The sequence below is a fragment of the Anser brachyrhynchus genome (assembly GCF_964034855.1).
Source record: "Anser brachyrhynchus genome assembly, chromosome: 3".
Taxonomy (NCBI): Eukaryota; Metazoa; Chordata; class Aves; order Anseriformes; family Anatidae; genus Anser; species Anser brachyrhynchus.
This window is the reverse complement of record NC_137696.1, coordinates 76,401,224-76,423,808: the sequence shown is the minus strand read 5'-3', so window position 1 is coordinate 76,423,808 and position 22,585 is coordinate 76,401,224. Positions and strand designations below refer to the sequence as shown.

Genomic DNA, 22,585 nt, shown 5'->3' with positions numbered 1-22,585 from the left:
GGACAGGGGCCTCGAGCTGTCCCTGGGCCTCCGTCCCTAGCCATGCTGCCGCCTGGAGTGCAAAAGTCCCGAGTAAGCACAGGGGAAAATCTTTCTTAAATAGTTCTCTGGAGGCATTTTTACCCGGAGAAGCATAAAGAGGGCATGAAGCAAGCTTTATTTAGCTTTGCTTGGCTCAAAGTTGAGTTGCCCTGACATGAGACTGAGGGCTGAAGGGAGGAAAGAAGGAAATTAGTGGGAAGAGGAACTCGGAGTCCTCCCAAAAAGGCTGGTTGAATTTTAAACACTTAATATTTCAGGGTGACTGAAACAGCACATTTTTCTTTCCAGTCATGCTGCTATGATCAAACTATAATGAGAATGAGCTCCCAGATTGAGCATGCAATTAACAGTTTTTAACTCAAGGTCCTTTTTCCTGAGCTATTGGAGATAAAGCAGGAGTCAGACGTCTGCTGCTGGGTTTGTATGTGGCCAGAGCCCTGTGAAACCTCGCATTGTCAACAAAAGAAAGTTTCCTTGAGTAAAGAGAGGGCATGCCACCAGAAACAAGCCAGTCAAACGGGAAGTCTGGAGGGGCTGTCTGGCCTCAGGCTTCAAAGGAAGCCCGGGGTCTGCTGGTGGTGAATAGTTGAGGCAGACCACAGGGACTATGTTCAGAAGTTTGTTTAAAAACAAACAAAACCTGTAACTCTTACGTGTTTACGGGTAAGAAATTCCTGTACGAAGGCTGTGCCCCTTGCTTTAACACCAAACTTGTTTCTGAAAACTGTTGTTAGGAAACAGTGTTATTAGGATCAGCAGGGCAGACTGGGAAGGAATTTGTCCGAGTAATTAGAGAGGCTGGCTGGGGGCAAGGGGCAGAAGAGGCTCACGGTGGTGGGCGTGGGGTTAAACAGGGGATCTGTACCTGGCAATTTGCTTGGGAAATTCATAAATAGAGACACAATGGGTCTGTCTGCACCAGTGAGGCTCTGAAACGCCTGAGGTTAAGGCTGGGCACAATTGCAACAAGTTGGTGTCTACCCAGAAAACAGAGATCAATGCACCTATGACAATTAGCACTTCCAGTCAGTATCTCAGAGAGATATTGTTCCCCAAAATCAGCTCTTGACATCTTGTCCTTTAAAAGAAGAATGTATTGTGGCTAGGGGGAAGAGAAAAAAAAAAAAAAAAAAGTGGTGTAGTTCTTTAATAGCATAGGAAAAGCAAAATAAGCAGAAAAGAAAGCACGCGAATCCCCTCGCAGGTTACCCCGAGGTGACGGTGTTGCTGTGGAAGCTAACATCAGACGCAGGGCTGGAGTTCTCTGTTTGTCTCTCTAATTGCTGGCTGCGGTTGGACTCATTGCACAACCAGAAAACTGCTTTTTCCAACTGATAGCCCTCTCCCATCTGATAGCCTTGCAAATTCAAACTGGAAAATGAAAATAGTGTGTACTTTGGCTGAGGTGTCACCAGCCATAAAGATCTGGCAATGGCAGCTGGTGTTACAATTTCGCTAATGCTATTTAAATTGGAGTGAATCGAGCATTCGAACACTGAATAAAGAACAGCTTTATTTTTCCTAAGGAGAAAAGCAGATAGGAGACTGCATGTGTTCAGGTGAGCTTTTTTTTTTTTTTTTAACACACTACAATTTGGCACTGGTTTAACTCCATCCATTCATTAGATTGGTGTAAAACAGTAAAGTAAAAGCTGATCTGAAGTTAAAGCTCTGTATTATTCCACAACAATTCATGATCCATGGTTTGTATGTAGTTAGTCCACAAAGCACAACAGTTCACACGTGAACAGTCTTAAATCAGAATACATTTTTCTTCTTATTCAACTTTTTCCACGTCTATGATACATTAAGCTAACTTATGCAAAACTAAACCCTCCTTCTACGTGTGGATATACATCGGTATGTATAAGAAAGGTCCTGCGGTCCTTTAGCTTCTGCTTTTCTAGTGACTGGTGGCAGAACGTCAGCTATGCTGCAGAAATGCAGATAGAAAAATGCCTTAAGATAAAAAGGAACTGTAGAATTACAATGTCTGGGAACAAACGGAGTCATAAAAGGTCAGAAAGCACTCTTTCTGAAAAAAAATAAAAATAAAAAAATAAGGGACACAGGTTGTTTTCAAGATCACCTTCCCATGTTAGTCGTGACTTTCTTAGCAAGAATACTCGATAGGTTTGGGTAGTGATACAGAAAGCTGAGATGACTTAATGGTTAATAATGCTGTTCTGCATGGCAAATTTACCCTGCGTTTGGGATCGTACGCCACACAGTGCACAGTCTTCAGGCCTATTCAGTAGCATTATAGATCTTACTAACGTCAAATCCTTCTTTGTGCACAGTAGTACCCTGCATTATATTCCAGCGCAGTGTATTTCGAAACAATGATACTGCTGCTTGCAAATGGTTATAAATTGGATTCCTACACACTTAGGAATCATTCATGTGGGTTAAGTGCCTTGGGTCTGTGTCATCTTATAGCTTATTTGTCCCATTTTAAGCATAGGGCACTGCTCTGTGTATTAGATTATTCAAGCAGTTGATGACTTCTTAAAGGTTTGGAAGATGTTACTTCTGAACATAGAAAGGTTGAAGGTTTCCAGCACAATGCCTTAGATGGGCTCTCATTTAATCTTAAATATTGCTATCTCAGGAAGAATTAACTCTTAACTAAAATGATCTTGTTTTCAACCTGGTGAGGGAAGGAGGGAAGACGCACCTTTTTCTTTATTTTTCATTGTTTGTAACTAAAATATAAGACACTGCAGCACTTGCGAGCTGCTGAATCTGGACAAAATATGCCTGACTTTTAAGTAAACGCTGCATTATGAATGACCAGCTGTTTGCTAACCTGGTAGTTAGTCCTTGTGAGCGTGCTAGCCAGGGGTAGCACACTGTCTTTCTTGGCCTAAGCAACATAGGAAACAGTAACAGCTAAATTTGGGATTCCTTTATGAAGTTTTGTAGCATGAATATTCTTTACACTATAGATTCTTTTTTCTCTGTATTCCTTTATATTATTTCTATACCTAAAATAAGGGTTACTGTTAATCTGGTAAGGATTTTTTTTTTTTTTTAATCAGAGTGTAAAGAGAAAGTGCAGGATCTGCGCGTGTGCTTACTTTTGAGCAAGTGGTGTATTTATAGTTAGCACTAAGCAAGCATGTATTTTGAGGAAGGGCATTGATATCTGATTTATTTAACTTCAAAAGAAGAAATCCCTGTCAATTCAAGAATCACCTCAGTTCTGCTTTCTATTTCATGTTAATTATTTTACAAAATACAGTTGTGGCAAAATGAATGAGGCATTTCTATGTGACTTTTTAAAAAACTATTTTACCCGTATTACCAGATATGGGATGAATCGTGGGTAAAATATTTACCAATTGGAGAAAACCATAGACAGTATGTATTTTCCTTTTTTCTGGATTGACCTGCAACCGACTAGATTTTTTTTTTTTTGCTGTGGCATACATCACTTTAAAATCAGTATTTCAGATAGAAGTTAAGGAAGAGATATACAGCTAGCAAAGTAATTTCAAAAAATGTTTAAAAGATTGCCATTCTGTTACTTTTTATATATATTAGAACAACATTTTGTGAATAGAAAAATAGAATGAAGATCTTTTATGCCAACTTTCTTTTTTGAAGTTCTTTTAAAGTGCTTTTATGAAGAACTTTTATGCAAGGTGTTATGCTGTATGAAGTGATTTATCCTATATTTAGTATGTGTCCAATCTGGTTTAAGTATTTCAATGTAAATATGTACACAATCTGAAAATATTCCTTGATATATTTAGTATCCTTATACTACTCTTAAAATGTCTTTTTTTTTTTTTTTTAATGTTTGTAGTTTTCTACAGAAATCAATTCAATTTGCAAAGGCAAGTAGACTTTCCACACGGAAGACTTTGTTAACAGTTTTAATATACCTTAATATTTGAATTGACTCATCCAGATACACGGTTTTGCTTACCCAGTAAGTAAAATGCTGACAGTGTTGTAAATCATATCTTGAAATGGGGCCACTAACACCTGCTAACCCTTGCTGTAGCCTTTCATATAGAAGCTCTTTCAAAGTGACAAAAAGAAAATTGGTGATATATAAAATTAATTTAATTGGAATAGAAATTAGAATTCTTAAAAAGCAAGTAAGATTAGTCACTTCTATTCTTGGTGATTTGTTAGTTACATAGTATCAGCAGTGGTAGCAGCTCTTTTTATTTTTTTATTCTGAAAAGTTAATTGAGTTGCAACTGAGCAGACAACAAATTACTTCTAGAAAATAATCAGATAGGGTTTATTTGATAAAATATTTGCTTCTCTGACCCTCCATACTCTTGTTTAAAACAAAATGGAGCTGTTGAGATTGCAAAGGTGTTCTGAAAGATATTAAATCTATGTAAACAGAGGAAGGAACTTAGAGGTAGTTAGATCCTATGATAAGGAATGCAGTATGAAATACTTGACCTGGATAGTGGTATCAAACCAAGCCTGAAGACATCCTAAAATGATGGCTTGAAGCGGTTCCTGCTCATTTGAAAGAGTTGTTAACTTTGAAGCTGAGTGAAAATGTTGCCAAAAGTGTTAGTTATTTCACTGCCAAGGAAGAGGCAAATGATAATGCTACGGCAATGTATTCTTCGTGCTTCCTCGTTTCTCAATGGGATCAAAACAAATTCCACGTCTGAGGGTCTGAATAAAAGTTACCTTAAGATGTTCTTCAACTTGATATCTGAGGGTGGGATTAGTTTCACCAAATTTTAGATGCCTAGAGTTCTCATATCTACATCTAAGTTATTCATCTGGGCTCCTTTAATATCACTTACCTCATCGTAAATGTTAATGTTTAAAGCGAATCCTGTGAATTGTCCCCTGGAATTTGCTATTGCCTCCTACCAGCAGTATGCAGATGACCAGCTCCCATTGGGTGTTCACCGGGGAGCAAGTCACGAGGTAGTCCAAAGGAATCCAGCGCTGAAAGACTTCAAATACATAGCTTTACATAGCAACCTGAGATTTGCAGGTGGCAGAGGGCTTTTGTAGTTCATGACTACCACTTTCTTTCACGTATCTCCTTTCAGTAATAGCAGTTAGAAGATAGATGTCCCAGATAACAGCTCGTCAAGAGCCTTCTACACTTTACTGAAGGAAAAACTAAAAACAAATTTAATTTGTAGAGGAAGAAGGCTTGAGCCATAACCTATGCTCTAGGGGAACCTAAAAGGGGAAAATGTTAAGTCTGGAACTGTTGTTTTAAATAAACATTGCAGTGGGAATCGGAACAGTTGCTTACTCTCAACTTCATGAGTTAGACATCAGGCTATTCTTTCCCTCTGTTTTTCTGCTCCTTTTCTTTAAAAAAATACTCCCCCCCCAAACAAACAAACAAACAAACAAACAAACAAACAAACATAACTCTTGTTACTTGTGAAGTAGGAGGGAACCTACATTTTGACAAATAATAGTCCTTTAGGGAACTTGTAGCATAGGTATAATCAAATGCTAAAACCAAGGTTTGACCCTCCGAATGCTCCCCACAGGAAACAAGTAAAATCTCTGCTTTGTGTCTTTGGAAATGTGCCTCATTGACTTGTGGGGTGAGATGCAATCCCTGTGCTTCATACTGCTCAGCAGGAGCCCAGTCTGAAACATCAGTAGAACATCCTGTCTGGCTGAGAGATGCATAAACACTGCTTACTGAAAGGGATTTAATCTGATGTTGATCTTCACACAGTTGGTGATACCGTATGTTTTTGTGTTTTAATGGTTATCCTGTTTATCTCATCTTTCTGACTTAAGGCCAAATCCTTCTGTTGAATAGGTGCATTACAAATACTAGCTGAAAATTAAACAACTAAAAGGCTTAATCATTACGTGCGTGCATTACTGTAGGTGGTCACATAATTTTGTGTTAGCCTCATATATTGCCTGTGTTTCTTGCTTTTGCCCCCGCTGTACTTCTTGTTGCAAATTTGCGACAAAGGCAGAGAATTTTTGATGGTCATGATAAGCATTTTACTAAAGGCCTTTTTTTTTTTTCTTAGTGTGTAGGCATATACTTTTCATTGACTGCAGTACAAATTCTAATCTATTCAACAGAAGAATTAAACTCTCTGAATATGCACTCTTCAGGCTTGGCATTTTATCCCCTTAACCTTTGCCGAATACTACATAATGCTGAAATGCTCTGCGAATAAAATGATTTATGGAAAAAGACGTCTAGATGCGTCACTAGCAGCATACTTGAATTATATGCGTAATTATTTTATGTTTTTAAGTAGTTGGTAATTTAAACATGCCTTATGCTGGAAGAGGATGCTGCATATGACAGCTACTGAGGTATTGGTCTATTTTCAATGGTTTATGAGAAATTTGCATGGACAATTGTTGTTACTTTATCAGCAGCAGGGCATTAATAAAACATACAGAACAAGTAAATGACTATCAACAAGAAAATCTTAGACAAAACCAAGATGTTTCTCACATCTTAGTTTGAAATTGGTATTTCTCAGCTTAGTCAGTCTCTGTTGATTTTTTTTTCATTTTCCTCTCTGTTTGTGTTGTTTATATGTTTGTTTGTTTCTTTTTCTTGCTCATAACAACCATCTAGCTGAAATAGATACAGTAATTTGTATACAAGTCTGTAGTCTCTTTGCTCTCTCTATTTTTATGGCAATTCTCTGTCATTTTTTGTCCTTCTTTCTCCCCTTCTTTTTCTAACTATTTTTCTTGTGATTGTGCAGGGTTTCTTTCAGGTATATTTCCTGAGCTAATCTTTTTCCTTCATCTTTCTTTTTTTTTTTCTTTCAAATACTTTTTTTTTTAAAAAAAAAAAAAACTCTTTGATAGCAGGATTTAAACTCCAATGATTTTATTTTGCATATTTGGGATACAGAAACTTTAGAAATCAAACTGAAGTGAAACCTGCCCTTGTTCTGTTTGCAAAGTACATTTTCTGTGGAAGCTGGGGATTGAAAATTATCTAATTACGAAGGGTGACTCTTCATTGTTCTTGGGAACTATGAGGGAAATAGCTGGGATCTCAAGAGACCTGTCTTGAAAGGGAAGAGACTTAGTTTTTGACAGGAGCATAGTGTACTAAAGACCAAAGTGGTACTAAATTTCCGTAGATATCTACTTAACACTTCTAGAGAGACCATGTAAAGGGAAGCCCCACCTGCCCTATTTTTTGATAATATAAACCTTTTTTTTTCTGACTTACTATAAATAGCAATAGCTCAATAAGATAGAGAGTACTGAAGGAACATGCAAAATAAGTATATCCATCAAATTTATAAAAATCATATGTGTTGGAGAACCAGATTTTGTGAGTCTACATTCCCAACAATGTGAGGAGAAAGGGAAAATAGTCATTTCATACTACTCCGGGGGAAAGCAACACTTAACAACTGTAAAATAGAATCTATTATAAAAATGTCCTGAAGCAGAAGTTGCACACAATATGTTCACAATGGTTTTAAAAATAAAGGATGTGATTTTTTTAAAAAGTGGGAGGATTAATTGACAGTGTTTATGGGAAAACAGGGAAATGAAACTGCAACACATACGTATTATATTGAAAAACATATGGAGAAGGAATTAGTCTTATGCTTAACTAAGCACTGTCCAAAACAGGAAAAAAAAAAAAAAAAGTGGTTCTTGCCTCATGCTAGTTTGACTATATATCATATAGGTCACGGGGCCCCATTCAGGAAGGTAGTTCAAGTGATCCGAGGAGTCTAGCTAAAAGTTAGAAAAACATTGAAGTGCCTGTAGAAGTGGGACCCTTCTGATTAGCCACATTAAGATCCAGTCTTGGATTTCACCCTTGTTTATTTCAACGCAATCGAAAGTTTAATTAAGTTAATCATTGTTGACAGACATAATGAAGATTGAATCTGGTTTCTAAAGAAGGTTTGCTCTGTCTGAACTGCTCCAAACAGTTATATTGTGCTGGGTGAAGCCAGACGTACTGTAAGAACGCTCAGCAAGATTTGGAGAGCAACCTTTGGACAAAGAGTCACTGAAGAATGTTAAGTGTTAACTTCTGCATGTTAAACTGCTTACGAACTATTCTGGCCATACTTAAGCTAACGATAGGTTTGGGGTTTTTCACAGGCATTAAAACTTGTTCCTTGGGGAGAACAGATGTGTTTTCCAATGGTTGGCCAAAAGTTCTATTTGTTTTGACAATTATTATGTAATTGATACAACTATACTATGTTTTGTTAGGGATATTTATTTGTTCCACATTCTACTGTTGTTGTATGTGTATGTTCAATGTGTTTATATTTAATCTAGACCGGCATGGTTAGCAAGACAAATGGAGTGTGGGGCAAGATTGGTGCATCTATAAAATGTATTTAATTTTTATCATGTGTATTTTTTAAAATTTATTTTAAGACAATTTGGAGGATACTAGATATGTAGATTTAAAAAATCAAAGGTTGATTAATTCCCAAAGCCGAGCATTCTTAGATCCGACACCTATTCGATGTGTGTTATTGCATGGGATTCCACTACGTCCTCATGTGTTTTTTTCTTCTTTCTTTAGCTCCTACTTTCACGTGGAGAGTGACTGAGTAATTTGTACAAAACAAGGCACGGTGCTTTATTTTGGAACAAGTATTATTTCCCCTTGTGGCCTCGGGTAGGTAGGAAGGAGAAGGAGGTACAGGGACAAAAAAGGAAGAGACTTCAGTGGGCAGCAAGCGTGTTGAATGGCGTGGCAGATATTTGCCAGCAGCCACCCTGGTCCTGATGGGGAACCCTCCAGGTGCCATGGGGAAGGATGATGGGGTTTGGGTCTGATCTGGTGATTTTCCTTCAAGAAGCTCTTCCTCAGCAGGCCCCAACTGCTTGTGACGTGCGTGGCTGCCAGCCACCCACACACCCAGGCGGGTGGTTGGGAGTTTGGAGGTAGGATCAGCGGTCAAAACTCTTGCCATTTTAACACCCCTGTCCTCAGCTTTCCCCGGCCGTTGGCTGTGGGGAGCAGAGGGTGAGAGGAAGCGTTGGTGCCTCCGCACAAGCGGGAAGCGTTTCACGAAGAGTGCAAGCGTGGTGTTTTCTCTTCCTTTCTTCTTAAAAAAAAAAAAAAAAGAAAAGAAAAGAAACCCGGGGAGAAACAGTTCCACCGCGGTCACCCCTGGCTGTGGGTAAGGCGCCGCGGGCAGGTGGGAGCTGTCCGGGAGAGCCGCTCCCTCAGGGCCGTGAGGCGAGCGGGAGCCGCAACGGCCGTTAACGTACACGTGTGTGTGTGTGGGGGGGGGGACGGCTGGGGCGCCCCTCGCTTAGCATTTTGGGGTAGTTTTTTTTGCCTTTTTTTAAACTTTATTATCGTTAACAAACAGCAGGGGCAGGTTTTTTAAAAAAAAAACTTCTCGCACCGCTTCGCGGCGGCGCTGCCCACACGGGCAGGAGGACACCCGCGGGGGAACCGGCTCGCTTCGAGACCCGGGGTCTCGCTTACTCCCTCCTCCTCCCGGCTCGGGGCGGGGGGGGGGCGTGAGGCTGGGAGGCGGCCGTTAACGGCCGTTAACGGCCGCCTCCCAGCCTCACGCCCCCCCCCCCCCCCAGCCACGAGCGCTTATCGCCGGTGCGGGAGGGGGGGGGGGGGGGAACGGGACAAGGGAAGGGAGGCGAAGCCGCGCCCCCCCCACCCCTCCCGCCTCCCAGCCGCCAGCCAATCAGCAGCGGGGAGAAGCCCTCGCGCCGCTGCCGCCCCCCCGGGGGCTCCCCCCTTTTAAAATAAAGCGGCGGCGGCGGCGCGCGGCGGAGGCCTCGTGCGCGCGCGCGCGTGTGTGTGTGGGGGGGGGTCGGGGGCGCGCACGGCCGGCTCCTCGGCCCTGGGGGATGCCCGCGGCCAGGGGGTGAGGCTGCGAGGAGGAGGAGGAGGAGGAAGGCGGCCGAGGATGGCGCCGGTGAGCGAGCAGCTGCCGCCGCAGGGCGAGGGGGGTCCCGCGGGCGCCCCCCCGGCGGGGCTGCGGCAGGAGAACGGCGGCGGCGGCGGCGAGCGGGGCCCGGCGGGCGGCGATGGCGGAGCCGTGGCCGTGCCCCGGCCGGAGGTGCCGGGACCTGGGGAGGGTCCCGGCGAGCCCCCCGAGGGCGGCTGGGGCTGGGTGGTGATGCTGGCTGCCATGTGGTGCAACGGCGCCGTGTTCGGCATCCAGAACTCGTGCGGCGTCCTCTTCGTCTCCATGCTCCAGCTCTTCGGCGGCAGCGAGGACCGGCAGATGGCCTTCAAGACAGGTGAGGGGCGCCGGGGGGGTGGTGGCTCTGACCGGGCCCGGGGGGCTCCGGCCGAGGGGATGGGGTTTGGTGAAGGCCCGGGGTGTCCTGGTGCCGCCACGCTGCCGTCCCCGCTCCCCGCAGCCGCTTTGGGCACACGCGGTGCGAACGGGCTCAGCCGGGCTCAGCTTCACGTGTGTGCGCCTGGAGAAGCGCCCGGTGCTCTGGCGTGGGGTGTGTGCTTCTTGCCTCTCGCCTTTACAGCGACTAGTCTGCCGTGGAAAATAAGAACGGAGTTCGCTCGTTAAACACGCAGCTCAAAGTACTAATAAGGAGCGCTGAAACAACCAGCGTTGCCTCATGTATTCTTGTTTTTCCATAATAAAAAAAAAAGGCGTTCCAGTGAAATAGCCCTGCAGAGGTGTTAGCCTTCTAGGAAACTTGCAGTGCGGAGTTATTACAGACATTTACCGGAGCTTTGGAAATCGTCTTCCTTAACTCTGGGGCAAACTGGGCCTGAAGTTGAGGTGCAGGAGGAGAACCCATTCCCTCCTTGCTCCCCCCAACTTAACAGCAATATCTCTGTCTCGAGTCAACAACCAAGGCAAGTGTTCTCTCTGCACCGAGTAAGAAAGCTGTGGTGGAGCGCGAAGTGTTGCACTCCCCGGTGTTTCAGCTGCTTGTGGTGCCAGGTAAGGTATGTAGCTCTACAGCTCTTGAGCTAGGAAGGTGAGGTGCTGCGCCTGTCCCCACATCAGCTGTCACAGCGCCTGCCCCGGGCGGCAGATGGATGCACGGGGCCGGGTGCCTGGTCAGAGGAGGTGCCCAAAACACCTGCACCCGGGGCTGGGAGCCACTGGCAGGTCAGGAGTGAGAAATGACACCGGTGGTTGCTGCTCCCTCCCTTCGTGGGGCAGAGGGATAGCTGCTGCTTTTGGAGACCTGATGCTTTACTGGCCGCCTTTCAAAATAGAGTCCTTGTGCTTAAAAAATGTGACTCGTTAGGTTATGGTGTCAAAGTCAAAACAATCAACAAGAGGAGGGAGGATTGGGATTATCTTTTACCCTCCAGAAAAGTAATTGCGCCACTGGTTTTAAAGTGAGGTGGGATTGAGGGCGTGCTCCACCCATGTTTTTGACACTTCACTCAGCCTCAGAGAAGGGGGGGTGGGACCTGTTTTTGTAGCCTAGTTGTTTTGCAGCCTGTTCAGAAAAGCAGGAAGAGTTTTGAGTCCTGTTGGATGCAGTCACGGTGATCTGCATCACTTCTTTCTTCCTAATTTTGTTTTAAAAAAAAAAAGCTACAGCTGCGTTCTGTTTTGTTTGTTGTCAGGTGTGCTATGGTTTCGGTCATGCAGATGATGTTCATTTTGCTTGTTTTTTTTTAAATTCAGACAGGTGTAGGTTCAGGGGAAATGGCCTCAAATAGCTGCCTTGGCTAGATGACTTGTGTGCTTGTGAGGAGAAGGGACTGCAAATACAAAAGTGCCTCCTGCGATCAGCAGAACCGTAGCTATAAAGGTGCTCTCTCTTCTCACACCTGAGAGTACCCTGATGAGGGCAGGCGCCGTAAGGACTAAGCAGCAGCTGTCGAACATGGCTTTTTGTTCCTTGATGTTGAATTTTTGTTGTCTTAAACTGCTTGTCTGCTGTTTGTGATCTTGATGAGGATAAGACTGAGAGTCAGATTGAACTAAAACTTTGATGCACTATTTAGCTTGTCAGAAAGGGGATTTATGATCAGAAATGGCAAACTGCTCTTAGGGTTGCTTTTATTGAACCACTGATGGGTTAGATGGCACACTAGAGAGAGAGAGAAGGGATGACTAATGGATGAAAATGGATGAAGTCAGTATGATTTTAGTGTTGGAGACAACCCTAGCCAGATCATTCACAGGGGTATCGATGATGGTGCTTAATCTAGTTAGTCTCTTGTTCAAACTGACTGCAGCTTGTGTTTGTGAGTCGGACTTAGTGGATCTGAAAAGTGGGATTTGTCGTGAAAGTTTTCTTGCTGTATGGTTTTGCTTTGAAATATAAAGTTTAATATTCTAATCTTTGAGGAGAGGTCACCTTTAAAATCCAGAATGGTGATTTTTGAGAACCGTAAATATTCCAGATCACCTCTTCTGGGACCCCAGCTGTTTATCCATAGTACCACAGAATCCAGCTTCTTAATATAATTACAAAATTACTTAGCTGTTGCCAGAAGCATGCTTGTTGCTGGAGGTATTTGTTTAGGACAAGGTAGTAGTTGTCTGTTGCCTTGTGTTTTCCTTGCAAAGAGGAATGAAGTAGACTATAGCACATGCTATTTCTGTTATTTTTTTTAATGGATGAATACTTAATGTGCATGAAAGGCAAAACAGGAGGAGGCAGGAGGGAGGAGAATGCAGTCAAGAAGCCTTGTAAATAAGGAGTGGAAGGAACCAAAAGTACAGGCAAGGCAGCTGGGCTATCTCCAGAGTGCAGAATCCATGCTGGGTAAACAAGCTGAGTAACTACACTTAACATTGTTGCAGGATTTAGAATGATTGTTACTGGAAGAACTGGCAAACTTCTTTACAAATTCAAAATCTCTCCAAGGGGCACCTGATTCTGACATAGTTTTGATGAAAAAATTTGAACATAACTTGTATACGATATTTTGTTAATTATATTGCTCAAAATATAATTGTTTTCATAGCTTATGTAATGCATTTTGTAAGCTTCTGTTGTTTCCTTGTGTATCCATTCCTTGTTTGTTCAAAAGCTAATTGATGCACAACTGCAGAAAAGGAAAAGTTCCTAATGCTAAGTATCAAGCTTCTAGAAAAATGTGCCTGCAGTCTCAGGAAACCAGTCCTTTCATTGTTTAAAGTTCATTGCATTTGAGAAACAAATTGGGTGGGAAAAAAACAATGGCAATGAAATATATCACAATCTAATAGCCCTTTTTTTCTCTTTTCAGAGAAACTTGTCAAAACAAGGATTTAGTTTGGAAATTTGTTGTGTGGGAGGCTTGAGGATGGTCTGACTAATAAAAGGGTAAAGTGGTCTACAAACAACTCTCCCTTGGCTTGGAGCAATGAAAGTTGGATGGCGGGACTTAGATTTGACAGATAAAAATCCAGACTGTTTTAATTAATAAAATAGATATGATGAAAGAAAGAAGGATTAAGTCTATAAATTGACAATTATGAGCTTGTAATAGAGTATGCGCACATCAGAGCGGCTTGCTTAGTTAAATTAGTGGGACCCTTCATTTATTGTCATTCTGGTACAGTCCTGTGGCATGCAATATGTTTTTCAGTGGAGTCATGAATTAGCAAATACAGCAAAAATGACAAATTTTAAGACTTTCAGGAAGAGGTGTGCTTGTACCAGTTTTTATGGCCATCTTTAGAAGTAGTACTTCAGTTTCACAGGTATAAAAGTATAAGAATGACTGGCTACTGTAACCATTCTGCATGTGAGATGCAGGTGCCTCAAGTTAAGCACTTGCCTGTGCTGCCTTTCAGACAAACTGCGTACTCAACAATCTCCTTCAACTGAATCCTCATAAATGCAAAAATTTTACTGTACTTTATGAGGTGACAAGCTGGATGAAATCAAAATGCTATTGAATGTTGTGCAGTGTAATTTGCTGTTAGTGTATGATGTTTTGTTAGAACTGGTGGTGCTCTTGGAGCACTAAACAGCTAGCTGTAGTTTAGTGCCTGCCTGTAGCTATGCTAACCTAGTTATATGCATCCAAGTAACTAATGAAAGAGTTCATGAGTTAACGTGACGTTAAAACAGTTTAAAACTTCTTAAAACTATTAAATGAAACTTCCTTTGGCGTATTTTTTATTCGTAAGAGAAATATGTAGCCTGATGGCTCTTTAGACGTTGTTAAAACTGGTTCCTAGCCTCACCCTAAAACAGCAATTTCTAAACTTTTTATTGAGCACTCTCATTTCTAATCCAAGTAAGAAGCATCACGTGGTTGGACTGTGCTGCAGATAGAAAACCTGGATGAAAACCAATCTGATTTCCAAGTAGCAGAAGAAACTTTTTTCCTTCTTTGGTTTGAACATACCTTATCTGAATGTTTTGCTGGTCTGTCATCTGACATTTTGCTTTCAGGTGAAGTGGCTTTTTAGGACAGGTGTGTGTGTGTGTGGTGCGCAGCTGGTGTGTGTACGTATTTTCACATGTGTCCCCCTGTGTCTTTTCTTTGGATAAACCTCTCAAGTCTTACCAATTTTCATGCTGTAGGTTAATATTTTTTTTTCTGTGGCATTGTCTAATTTTTCTATGTTCTTTTGCAAGATGGAGAAGAAAGGTACTGTGTGTCATACTCCAGATGAGGCTTTGCTGTCTTATGGCGTAAGTCATGTTGTGATGGCATTGCGCTATCTATTTTGCATTATTGATATAACCTAATGTTGGCTGCTTTTTGTCAATACGTGCATGTAGCGCAGTTCAGATAGCTGGCTTTGAAGCTTTCCACTATGTATTGCCCCTTCATTTTCAAATTTGTTTTGGTTAATTGGTCCCAGTAGTCTGCTCAGTTTCTTATTCATCCATTTTGGCCAGTGTTCTTTGATGTTCCTCAAATCCCTTCCTGATTTTAAGCTAGTCTAAATAACTGTTGTCTAAAGAGGAAGTTAGCAAATTGTATGTTTATTAATAGACCCTCTTGCTAGACTCAGCAAGATGCACCAGTGTTGTTTGCCTAACCATAATGGTAATTTTTGTCTTTTAACTTAGTCTGCTTTGCCTCCAGACACTAGTTTCCTGGTAGTATTCAGTCTTGTTTCTTATTATTTGATTTCTTTAGCCTCTTGTGACGCAGCGTTGTTAAAGGTTCACTTGAAGTTTAAATGTTATCGGGCTCCTTTCCTTTTATTTACCTACTTGGTCTGCATGCTGAAATGTGATTGACCATTCTCAAACTGTATTATAGCACGCCTCTAAATTTGTATACTTTTTTATGCAGTTTGGGCTAATTTGGTAACTTCAGGTAATGACAAAATGGCCAAGGTTGGAAAGGACCTCTAGAAATTATTTACCGCAGCTACTGCACTTGCAGCTGTGTCTGCCACAGCATGGTGCTCAGGACCGTGCCTGGTTGGGTTTTGACCATCTCCAAGGATGGAGACTCCACAGCCTCCATGGGCAACTTTTTCCAGTGTTTGACCACCGTCACAGTAAAGATTTTTCTTATGTTTCAACGGGATTTCCCGTATTTCAGTTCATGACCATTCCATCTTGTCCTTCCACTGAATACCACTGTGTAGAGTTTGGCTCAATCTTCTTCCAGTTCCTCCCTTCAGGTATGCACGCTGGCCCCATATCCCTTCGTGAGGATTTTCTTCCCAGCCTAACCACCCCTGGCTCTGTGTCTCACTGTGCGTCAGACGTTCCTTGGCCATCACAGCTCTTTGCCGGATTCTCCCTAACTTGCACTGTCTGCACGCTGTTCCTTCAGTGTGGTTGCAGGTTTGGACTCCTGAAGCTGCAGGGTCATGGAGAAGGCCCAGTCAGTCCCTGCCGTCTCTGACACTGTGCCGTGTGTTGAGGTTCTCACATGTTTCCTTCATGTGGTGAGATGTTTAGTTCCACCAGCGGTCCCTCTGCTGCTCCCTTGGTGAGGGGTCCAGTCTTGCAGAGCTGCGTCTTCCCTCGGCAGCTCTGTCTGGGCAGAGACCCGCTGTGTTGAGGGGCAATCACTCCGCTGGCGGCTGCGCCTCGTGGCACCGCCGCTGCTCCCCTAGAGCTCTGCTCTAGGCCATCACCTTTCCTTGTGTGAGGGTCCAGAAGCTGTGTGAAACTTAGTGTTTCCTAACCTTCATACAGAAGTTTGCTATTCAAAGAGGAGCATGAAGGAAATCTTAACTGAGGAACAGGGTGGTGGGTTCAGATTTAGCTGCGGAATAATTGTTCTACTGTTGGAAGCTTAATCTCTATTTCAGTTCCTCATTTCTAGTGTGCTGTGGCTTAGTTTATTAATACATATAAAACACTTGGATGGGAATTGGTAAAAGTATTTGATCAGTCATGTGAAAGTGTTTTTGGTTTGCTAAACATTAAGAAAATTTGATGGTCAGAATTGTTGATATTCTCTTGCTGTTTACTTTCAAAAAACATGATGTAATGTCACGGTGAAGAAGGGAAGGGTTTGTCAGTCTGGGTTACAGATAACTTTTAATAAAATCCCACCCCTCAAAAATCATGTTTTGTAACAAAATATTCATAAAACTGTTTCTTAGACTGGTTTGTGTTACTAGGGAAAATAAGGACTTTCAATTAACACTCATTACGTTTAGCAAGCCGTTGCCCAATTTAAAACTGTTTCTGCTGCATGAACTGTAAGGAAGGAGATGGATTGATGACTTGCAGCCAAGCTAATGTGGCACTCTGATGATAAAACTGATTTATTCTAGAACTGCTGCTGCGGTAGAAGGAATAACGTAGATTTTTTGTCATAGATCTTTTACAAATTTTTAATCTTTTGTTTTGTGAACACATGGTTAAAGCAGCCGCAGCCTATTGCAGTTGAATCTCCAGCAAATGTATACAGAAAGGATAACGCTATGAGAAAACATTCCCTTGTGATCTTACATTCTGTTTTACTTCCATAAATCTAATTTATTAGATAATAGACGCTCTGTTTTATATCCCGCCTTTAATTTTCATGGGAACTGGATAGGAATGACTTGTTGCAATAGCTAAGTTAGAGTAGCAGCTCTTTAGCAAGGATGGGACCAATTTAAAAATCATCAGTATTAGTTCCCACACATGGGAAGAGACTACTGGGATGTTGACGCCAGCCTCTTGCTGTTATTAGCAGCACGTCTCTGATCCCATGGAGCGCTGTCTCCCTTAGGTGGACTTGGACCGCAAGTTGTAAAGCAAGTTTCTTGTTGCCTTGTGGCTGTCATAAGCAGGACTAGTGAACTTTCTTGCTAACTATTTTTTGCGGTGTGCTTATGTTCAGTAGGGTTGAGTTTGAAGTATGTACATGCCCAAAGTACTCCAGGGTATGTTTTTTCCTTTTGCATTATTAAGAATGTTTATGTGAGGAACAATAAGTAATTTAAAGCACATTAGCTCATTGTTTATTATTATTTGAATTTCTAACTAGCGGTGCTCTTGCAAATCACTTGTAAAGCGGGCAGTAGAGTTTATTCTGTCTCATGGTTTGAATTTTAGTCATTTAATACAAGACGCTTCACTAATAAAGATCCAAATAGAAAATGCAACTGGATAAGTACCCTAAAAATCTTTCTATTTCATTGTAAAGAAGTTTGGAGACAGATTTATAAAATACTTAGTCATCTTTACTCCTTCTATTTTATCAATGCAGTAACTATGAGCATGGGTAAAACTCCATGGTGGAGCATCCCAAATAAACTGGGATCTTTAAGCTTTCTGCTTCTGCAGCCTAGAAGGAAAGATCATTCCATTCCTTTGGAACAAAGCACAGCTTTGATAATTGCAAGTTCATTATATGATGACAAAGAACACTGTTTTTGTGTACAAGGTAGGAAAGCTGCTCTGCTGCAAAACACCATTTCTCAACTGTAACACCGAAAAAAGGTTTCTTCTAGTGAGAGAAATCCTCATTTGAGCTCTGACTGAGTATTGCGCTGAGTGCTTATGAGCCAAAGAATCCAAGGAAAAAAAAGCAAAGGAACATTAATATTCATTAAAGACTGATCTGTAGTGAATATTTAGATGGGCCTTATCGTCAGAGGCTTTTGTCTGTGCTCTCTGGTATTGGCATGGCAGAGCTCTGCTGTCCTTGGAGTGACTGTTGTGAATCTGCATTGTTTATTTTCTACATCCAGACATCTACGATCCAGATGTCTCTTAAAGAGCTTCTTAGTTTGCTCTGGACTGGAGTCAGCGTGGCAGCTAAGTAGTATATAGGATAAACAATTTTACAACAAAAATCTTGGTATAAAGGAGAAACTGATTTCATATGCCCCAGGAGGCCTGTAAATTCTATTGAAAACATGAGTCTGACTGTTTTTGGGCTGTACAGTCAGGGCTTACTTATAACACAGGATCGTGTTGCTGCCTAATTAAATATGCTGGGAGAACAATTAAAAAGTGACGGCATCAAATAATATTGCAGTTTAGTTCAAAGTGGGATTAGAAGAATCTCAATAAGCTAAGTGAGACTGAAAGACTACTCGTTGCCATGATTAGTGTGTACTATGCTAGTTTCAGTGTGGTTTGAGCCGGTTAGTGACACCAGCTGCTATCTAATGCTGTTTTTCTTCTCCTGAAAAGAAGAAGGTGTGGTAAATGGTGCTTTACCTAGAAATGATACTAACATCCAAAGCAAGTGACACTGAAATCAAGAGCGTGAACTATGGTGCGTATTTTGAACATGTCAGTGGTATGTATCATGGTTCAGAGTAACAATCTTCCCAGAAGGTCGATTTAATGTGCCTATATTTTTCCCCAAATGCTGAATATATAACTTAGAATGACTTTTAGGTTCTGTTTCAATTTATTTGTGAAAACACTGCCTGTGGCCCCTTGAGCTCATTTGTTTGAGGTGTCACGTGACAGAACTGAAGAAAATTGATTTTAAGAAAGCATTTATGGTTTGGGCACACAAAAACCAAATTGAAATTGCCCCTTATTCCTTTGTACCTTTGAGTTATTTCCGATCTTTGAAGTATTTATGTAGCTTAGGCTCTTGAAAACCCAACATAGCATTCCAAACTTGAAAGAAATTAAAACTATCGGCTTATAATTTCTGACACAGCTGGGTGCAGGCAGTGATCTAGAAAATTAAATCAGCATTAGGAAGCTGTCTGGAAGCTTAAATGTGCAAGCTTGAGATGAGTTTTCTAATCCTATCAGAGTAACCCTAATTTTTACAAATCGAAGCATGGAGCATTAGCAGTTTTCTCACCCCTGTACGTATCAAAATCTTTTGTTCATAGTGCAGCAGTTTAATGAACCTATTTAGTTTCATGCAGTGAAATCACCGACTCTTGAAGGTGTGCACCGAGTGGGGAGGGAGTCAATGACAGAACGGGGCAGCTTAGTGGGACGGCTGGAGCAGTACTGCACAAAATTGATAGGGACAGCGTTACTCTTTGTATCCACAGAAGTTTATTCAGTGTGACCTAACTCTGGTGTTCAATTTTTTATTACTTTTTCTAATAGTAGCTACTCTCATTTTTTTGTTTAAAGTCATTTCATAATTGTAAAGCCTTTATCCTTTGAAACTCTAAGTAATGAATTTCAGTTCAGTAAGTCATGTATATTACGAATGTTTTGTGGCAAAAAGCAGTACCGTGGGATGTTAGAGCTAGCCTCTAGGCTGGTCTCTGATTTAAGGAGTATAGGTTTAAAGGTATTAAGTTTCATTTTCACCCTCAGCAGTTATTTCTGGCATGTGCTAAAATCATAAATAAATAAACTATATATAGTTATTCCCCTCCTTGCTTTTCTTTTTCCTGGTTTTATTTGGATCACTATGGGACTGTTGAAGCCAATGTGACTGTCTGAGGGCTGAAGTACGTTCTGAAAGTCAGAACTGGGGTGCAGTTGGAGCCTTCCTAAATGGCGCTGCTGCCAAATAATTCAGTGGTGTTTGGCATCACATTCTACCAGTACTGTGTGCACTGCTTGTATCAGTGTTTTTTCCTTTTGCCTTATTCTGCTTGCCTGTTTTGCTGTGTTGAAATGCAGGGCAACATGGACACTTTCAGGCAGCACTGCAAAATGAGTGATATTTCTCCAGGAGAGACCTGCGAAGGTGCGGATTCAGCTCACAGTGTATAGTTGATGGAGATCCAGTTGTATGTTCAATGGGATCCAGGGAGTTGCTCAGCTGGCCAGGTGCAGGCCTCTGCTTCAGGGTGGGCTGATCTACTCTGCAGGTTACCCTACATGTGCTGACTAGATCTCTACTGACTTGAGTGGGAGTTCTGACTCCTCGCTCACACAGACACCTGCAATTGGATGCTTTAAGGTGGAAGTTGACTCCCACTCAATGTCCTGTGTCTCATCTGAGCATTTCATATTTGTTGGTGGGCACAACAAAAATGTCATGCGTTTACACGAGTACCTGTTCCATCTGTACAGTCTTAGCTCTGACAGTAACAGAACCCATACTCCCTGACATTCACACCATTTCAAGCTAGTAGAGATCACAAACTCAGTTAGTTGGATCTTTAGGGTTTCTGTTGTCAGAATTATCTTCTATTTTAAAGGTTTATCAGAGCCTGTCAGGATCATACAGCAAACAACACCCATAGAACTGTGTGATGCCCCACGTGTAGCTAGTAATTTAGCTGTATTCCATGGCTTGTCTTCCGTGTGATTTCTGAGCTTCAGCCTCTAATGTGGTTTCTTAAAGTGCAAAGTTAAGCTATACAGAAGAAAAATCAGTATAAATACCTCAAGAAAGACGAAGCAGTTTATTTGCCTAACATTGGTAGAGCTCTAAAGCACGTTCTCAGAGGAAGGTGTAGCTGTTCCGTGTGATTTTCTTATCTGTAACCTCTTGGCTTCCAGTTTTGATGTTGGCAGGATTACAGGGTCCCAGCTATACATAACAGACTGGTGCTGCCCGTCTTCTGTGTCCTGGCTCTGGAGAGTGAGTGCATGCATGCTGAGCCCCGGATTTGGTAGGAGCTGAAAACTGGAAATTGCTGCCTCTCTGAAACTACTGCTCTTCAAGCTGTCATGGCAGGGCATAATGCTTTGCCACAGTATCTGGGAGACGCCACTTGGTGCCTGCCAGTCACTAATTTTTTAATTGTTAAAATATTGGCTGGGCTAGTATGCCATTTGACACTTCTGGTCATGTGTCTACCTTATGAAGATGACTACCTGTAAATGAAGTTTGGAGGTTTTCTAGGTAAAAAGCAAACAATAAGCAAATACATTACCAGAATGCTTCCACTTGTTTTCTTATTCTAAGGAAAAGACTTTAGACAGTATTCTAACAAGTAAAACTTGAAAGTATTCATCTTTTAACATAGAACTTGTAGATACTTTTGGATTATATTGGTATTACAGGTTAGATAGTAGAACAACAACTGAAAAACTGAGCTTAAAGCCTAAATATTAGACATGCTGATCTCTTGATTTAAAAAGTCCCGATTGTTTCACATTAGCAGTCTCATTTTTAAATAAGCTAATGCATACTAAGTGTTTTAAAAAATCATTTATTTGACTTGTGTTATACTTTCTTGTTCTGTAATGCTTTCAGTGTCTATGAAAGTAGATCAGTTGATACAAAAATAGATCATTGGAATAGTGTGCTGTGTTTTGGCTTAAGCAGGTGTGAGCAACTAGTGTTGCTCCCAAGTTGCTGCATGCAAATGAAGGCCCCCTTCTTTCTTTTCTTAAAACTTTCTTAAAAATTAGTGTCTCAATCCAGGCTTTTCCCCCTTCCAGATACTGAGCAGCATCTGGAAAGGTCAGTGCTGCCCAATTAGAAAATGCCTAGAGGAGTATTTTAGTGTTTTATCTTCCTGAACTTGTTTACTTCTCTTAAGTAAAAATGTTATCTAGCCAATTCATTTCTTAAGAATTTGTTGTTGTTGTTTTGGTCTTCAGCAGCAAGATGTAGGGGCTCTGACTTCCTGTGCGTATGGGTGCTCTCAATACTTTGCTGATGCAAATAGCCACTGTGAAGCACAGCTTTCTACAGTTCCTGTAGCTGACTTGTTTGCAACTTGTTGCTTTTCCTGGCACTCAAACCAGAAGAGAAATGCAGGAAAATGAGATTACTCCTCTGTTATTTTACTAGGCTTGCTATTATTTTTACTACATCTATTTTTGCATTCCTTTTATTAAATGAGGTAAAATGGTTTTCCATTTTCAATCGGAAAGAGGGAAAGGTAAAAGTAACTCTTTAATCCAATTAATGTATTTTCCTGCTTTGATTCATTGTAATGACTTTGAGCATCTGGTAGCAATGAGCATGAACTGCTTAAAGTCATGGAAAACCAATCCCCATTATTTCTGCTCATTGAAGAGAATAAATGAATTACCAAACACTAATCTTTGGATAATTGCTCTATAAGCAGGACATCTTAGCTCTTAGAGAAATTACTTTTGTAAGTTTATAGAACTGTCAGAACTAGTGAACTATTAAAAAAGGTTAACAATAGATGAGTAAAAGCTGGCGTTTCTTTTTTATTCATAATTATTGCAGTTGAACCTTTTGGGATATGTATAAGGAGATATATACTTATTGATCAAAATTGAACTGAAGATGGAAATTTCTGTGGACATTTCTGACAGCAAAAAGCTAGAACATATGTGGAATAAGGTACAATATGTATTGCTGTTGTATGACCAGACCGTTTGGGGTTTGGAGTTACTCTTGTTCACATTGGGTTGA

The 22,585-nt window shown here is 41.4% G+C and overlaps 1 protein-coding gene across 1 annotated transcript in view; it reads left to right on the top strand.

Moving 5' to 3' along the window:
* The first annotated feature begins 9,682 nt into the window (after nucleotides 1-9,682).
* SLC16A10 (solute carrier family 16 member 10) overlaps nucleotides 9,683-22,585 on the top strand; it is a 72,836-nt gene continuing 59,933 nt past the window's right edge. Inside the window, exon 1 of the mRNA XM_080586885.1 lies at nucleotides 9,683-10,254. Within this exon, the coding sequence (XP_080443011.1) occupies nucleotides 9,918-10,254 (337 nt within the window). The 5' untranslated portion in view covers nucleotides 9,683-9,917. The remainder of the gene's footprint in view (nucleotides 10,255-22,585) is intronic.